The 5,537-nt window shown below is 31.9% G+C and overlaps 1 protein-coding gene across 1 annotated transcript; it reads right to left on the reverse strand.

Annotated features, from left to right (window-relative positions):
- Nucleotides 1-2,140: 2,140 nt before the first annotated feature.
- LOC120077080 (Plant basic secretory protein (BSP) family protein) lies at nt 2,141-3,496 on the reverse strand. Its single transcript, XM_039030938.2, has one exon. The coding sequence runs from the start codon at nt 3,293-3,295 to the stop codon at nt 2,435-2,437; it is 861 nt and encodes a 286-aa protein (XP_038886866.2). The 5' UTR covers nt 3,296-3,496; the 3' UTR covers nt 2,141-2,434.
- Between the last annotated feature and the right edge of the window lie 2,041 nt (nt 3,497-5,537).

Raw genomic sequence — 5,537 nt, forward strand, 5'->3', positions numbered from 1 at the left:
TTTCCCTACGATCATGAAGAAGTGAATTCCTTCTTGTGTAGTCGTGTTCCCAACTGGACAAATCCCCAAAATGGTAGGCTTGTTGAGTCAGCTAACTTGGCCATTCTCACCCATACAAAGGATTGCTCTCACAATTCACTTAAGATTAAGGTCAAGTCACCTATAGTCATCCTAGTGAAATGTTGATTTCTTCAAGTAACCGTGTTATAAAGAGAAAACAATCATTTCGTAGTCCAGTCTTGTATAAACTCTTGATATAAGATTCCTCCACTCCACATGTCTCCACATGAACAATATAACTCATATTGTCTGTAACATTTACAACTCATGTAACAATTATAAAGTGTCGCAGTATTACTAGGATAAGGCACCCAACCTTATCTATTTACTGCAGATCTTTTGGGTTAACTTGAACATGAACCACTTGTATGTCTACCACATACTATTCAAGTGACATCATATAATTGTAGATCTTAGTTTATTGGATTGAATTAATGTAGTCTGTATGTTAATAAAATACCTCTTATTTTATTGAATACATAATTTTTTTTTACAAACTACAAGATATATGAAATTCAGGACATCAAATGCAACAAGAAGATCCTTTGACATTGCTCCAAGAAGCCACGAAATGATTAAGCTATCTTACTTAATCCAATAGTCATATTCCAGATTTATAACTCTTAATGAAGACAAATCTGAATTTCTCGAGACCAAAACCATGCAAAGTAATGGTAATTTGTAATTTCCATGAGAAAAAATTCCCCTCATCCAATTTCACAGTGTTGATTTTGCTTCCACGATTGATTACCTTCAAAGGAACAAAAGAGTAAATAGTTGTTATTGATGATTGAACCCTAGATGGAGAATCCATGCTCCGCAAAAAAGTTCCAGGATTTACGTCGTTAGATATGTAAGCTTCGATACCATATAATTCAAACTTAGTAGAGGATGATCACAAATGAAGTGGAATTTCATTGTTATCAAGTGATCAAACATAATGGCCTTTTATAGAAGATACATTGTGTAAAAACAAATAAATAAACTATTCAACAGATTATCAAACAATCTAATAGAAAACCAATAAGTTGATATTAAACTTAAATAAACACAACTAGCTTAAAGCTCTCTTAATAGATGTTTGGAAAATTAATACTAAATTGACGTAGGTTAAGTATATGAACTAAATTACATTTATTACTAATAGTGATTTGAATTTCAATCAATTCTTTTAATCTAAGTTATGTGATAAAAGTTTAATAAAAATATTTGGGGAATAATACCTTTTCGGTCTCTAAGTTTTGACTCTAGTTTCTATTTGGTTATTAGGTTTTAAAATGTTACGTATTTAGTTCTTGAGTTTTGAGTTTTGTTTTAATTTGGTCCCTAAGTTTCAAAATATTACAATTTTTCCCTTAAAATTTGAGTTTTGTTTCAATTTGGTCCCAAGGTTTCAAGATTTTATACTTTTAACCGCAAAATTTCATTAAATACTCACTTTCAATTATCGACATCAATTTCTATTAATTAATGAAAAATAATTATGAAGTAAAATTTTAAATATAATTTTATAAATGATAAAAACAATGAAATTTAATTAATTATAATTCTTATAAAGATTTTTAATTTATTAACATAAATGAACTTTAGGGATAGCAAATGAGTATTTAGTGAAAAATCAAGGTTAAAAGTGTAAATCTTGAAAGACCAAATTGAAACAAAACTCAAATACCAAGAGAAAAATTGTAGCATCTTGAAACTTAGAGACTAATTAAAACCAAATTCAAAAGAGAACTAAATTTTTTAAACCTATGAACTAAATAGAAACTAGATCCACAACCTAGGGGCCAAAAATATATTTTTCTTAAATATTTGTTATAAAAATTTAAATATAGATGTGACAAAATATATTAATATGGAATGATGTAGAGCTAATATGTTAAAGCTAGAAAGTAAGTGTTTGGGATGTAGAGTTATGAAGATGAAGTTTTTCAATAATAGAAAGAAGAGAAGATGTTCCATAATAAACGTACAAACTTCAATAAAACATTATTTAAATGCATATAAAATTGAGTTATTTAATACGAAGGATAAACCTGGTCATCCCAAAAACATTTTTTATCAGCACCTTCAGATGATGTTAAACTAAAAATAAATAATTATCATAAATTTTCTAGCAAGGACAAGATACACCATGAAGCAAACAACTATTTATAACAGACCATCAGCATTTGTCTGTAGTGTAGCATCACGAGTATTTAACACAAGTTGTACAATTCATAGCTTACAAAAATATTTAAACAATAAACAAAATTGTAAGACCAGATGCCAGAAAAATTTAGGAAAAAGAAAATGCACATCCGACGTGGCAATTCAAGAACGGTACTGCGTTCGGTAGATTGGAGTAATTTACCCATGTGGACAACCCATTGCCCTATAGGCTCTCGGAAGAATTGAGCGAACCACATGGGCGCTGAGCTGGCACACCCAGCACATCCTCGACCGTCCGATCATGCCACCTGGACTTCAAACCTTGATTCAACCGTTGGATGAAACCCTCCTGCTGTCTTTCGTGATAGTCGAGAAACATTGCGACCTCCATAGGGTCTATATCCTTCCACCACATGGGCTCACATGCCGCCAACCTGCTAACGGCCCCACCAGAATATTTCTTCTCGACGAATCCGGCCGCCGTGACAATATGCTCGACCATTCCGTCGAGAAGCGAGGGCGGCGCGTGGCCCTCTCCATTCCATAGCCACACGCGCGACATCCCTCTGAGAACCGCCGCTGACATGGCGTGATTCACGTTTCTCTCATTGAAAATAGAAGGGCTCAAATGAACGACAAAGTCAACACCGCCGTCGAGCTGCTCGACGGCGACAACATTAGAAGAGAGATCGCGGAGGGAGAGCGTGAGATGCACGCTCTTAACTTTCTTCTTCGAAAAGTCTGGAGAAGGGTAGATCAGATTTTCAATGAAGCTACTCGCGTTGAGGAGAAGGCGCGTGGCTTCGTCATTTGAGACATAGAAGAGATCGAAGCGTTGACCGGCAGGGGAGCCTTTGGCGTTGTTGAGAATTGTGATATCGAAGCCTTTTGAGGCTTCGTGATTGGCCCAAAGTGAAGTTAGTCCGACGACGGCCACCAGAAGGAGGCGGACGGCGACGGCTTGGTTTGAAAGGGAGAGGGAATGGTTAGGAGAAGTGGGAGTTGCGGGGGCGCCGGTGCCGGTGCCGGAGGTGGAGGTGGTTGAGGATAAGAGAGGGAGAGAGAGGGATTGGCTGTTTTCCATGGTAGAAGGGGATTCTCATTCAACATTTAAGATAATTATAGAATTGATAAAAATGGAGTGATTGGCTGCGCTTAAACGTTGTGACTTCAATTCAAGCAAGTATAATTTGGTGCCATTTCTTTTTCACCTTTTTCTTTTGGTTTTATTCATTTTAACATTACATATTCCCATTTTTCCCTCTTACAGAACGTACAAAACTATTACTTTAATATTAATCATGATGTAGGGCACGAATTTAAGCATAATTTGATGGTTAAAGTCAAGGATTTAGAGAGACGATAAAGTTAATTATTTAGGTTATTTTTTATTTTTTAAAGTTAATCATTTTCGCCCATTTTTTCCATTTTTTTTTTAAATAATTTAAATTTTAAAACTAAAAAAATATTATTATTTTTTTTAAAAAAATGAATTGGACTTGGAATTTAAATTTTTGTGTTTTAAAATTTAAAAAGCATGGGGTGAAAACATGTATAAGATTCGAAAACAAAAAGCTAATAACGAATTGTTAAACAAGTTTTACCATCTTCAATATAATGTTACAAGAGTTTTGACTTTTAATGTGTTTAGTATATATATTTTTTTTGTTAAATATTCTCACTAAATCGGGAAAATTCCTCACTTGAAAAAAAAAAAAAAAATCAATGAATCCATGCTTACCATAATCAATTTGATTATCTCTATATCTCTAAACAAAAATTCAATATAAATTCAACATTTATTATATGTTTTATGTATTACTTTGGCCTCAAGCTATGGTATCTCTTTTAACAATGTTTACTTTTGAAAAAACAAAATCGACCTACTTCTCTCTGTATATATATTTAACACTAGATAAATTATTAATTACATTTTGATGGCGCATGTAATGATTTCTTTCGTGTCAAAAGAATATGTCCTAAAATATTGATAATATTTATATGATATAGCAAAATTTTAGAACTATCAATCAATATCACTAATGGCTACTAATAGAAATCTATCAGTGTCTATCAGCATCTATCATTGATAATTCTAAAATTTTGTTATATTTTCTAAATATTTTGATTTATTTTTATATATTTAAAAATAGAAGAAAAATCTCTAGTCCAAAAATTTGATGGAGGAAATAGAAAGCTATTCCCATCTGTCCTGCTTTGATACTCCTAAGGCAAAGTCATGAACTTTCATACATAAGACAATTTTATCTATTGCTCTCCAAGTAAATGTTACTTTTCAAAATTAAAAGGGAAAATTAGAAGGAAAATGATATTTTTAATTGTTTATATAATTTTTGGTTAAAGATATGTTTAGTAATTAACATTTGAATGTTTATTAAATTTATTTTCTATGATAAAAATTAGAAATTTATTTTAAATGAAAAAACGGTTGAAAATATTTTCAAATATAGTAAAATATCATAATTTATTAGTGATAGACATTGATAGACATCTATTAGTGTCTATCAAATTTATTAGTGATAGACGATAATAGCCTATACTATATTTCTAAATATTTTGATTCATGTTACTATATTTGAAAATAACTCATAAAAATTTTCATTTAAATCTCTAATTTTATAAATTTTTATTTACAACTTTACTATTAGTGAAGGACATGATTAGCTAATAGTGCAATGACTTGATACTGATCAGAGACTTAGTTTAGAATTGTTGTCGTAGAAACCGAAGTTTGGTATCATCTGTGAATTTGTAATATTTGGGATGAATCGAACAATCACCCTATACAATCTAAAAAACATTGCACGATTGTGGTACTTGGTCATCAACATTCTGACAATCAAATTAGTAATAATTTAAAGAGTTGAGAGAAATGAAGAACTTAAAGTGTTTTTATGAAATCTTCAATTTGATAAGCTCTTTCAGTGATATAGAGATATGTTTTGTAACAATTATTTGCTTAATTTCTAGAATCAATAATCACATCATTACTAACCGTTACGAGTTGTCGAAATTATTTTACTAGCGAACCAAAACACATGTAGAAGCTGTTAAAACACTTGAGCATAACTAATTTGTCTTCGTGGCTAATCCAATGTCGGCCTCCATATTCAGACATTGCTTTTCTCTCATGGTTCATAACTAATTTGTCTTCCTGGCTAATCCAATGTTGGCCTCCATATTCAGACATTGCTTTTCTCTCATGGTTGACTCTTGGTTAGCCTTAATTAATCTATGGAGTTGGCCTCTATGACTTTGTTAACTTCTATGGCTGACCTAGAATCAGCCTTCGTGGTTGACTCTTG

The sequence above is a fragment of the Benincasa hispida genome, chromosome 5 (assembly GCF_027475165.1).
Source record: "Benincasa hispida cultivar pf3 chromosome 5, pf3_genome.v1.1, whole genome shotgun sequence".
In the NCBI taxonomy this organism is placed as follows: domain Eukaryota; kingdom Viridiplantae; phylum Streptophyta; class Magnoliopsida; order Cucurbitales; family Cucurbitaceae; genus Benincasa; species Benincasa hispida.

Coding starts and splice junctions, on each gene's coding strand:
- LOC120077080 (XM_039030938.2), bottom strand. CDS start 3,295: ATGGAAAACAGCCAATCCCTCTCTCTCCCTCTCTTATCCTCAACCACC.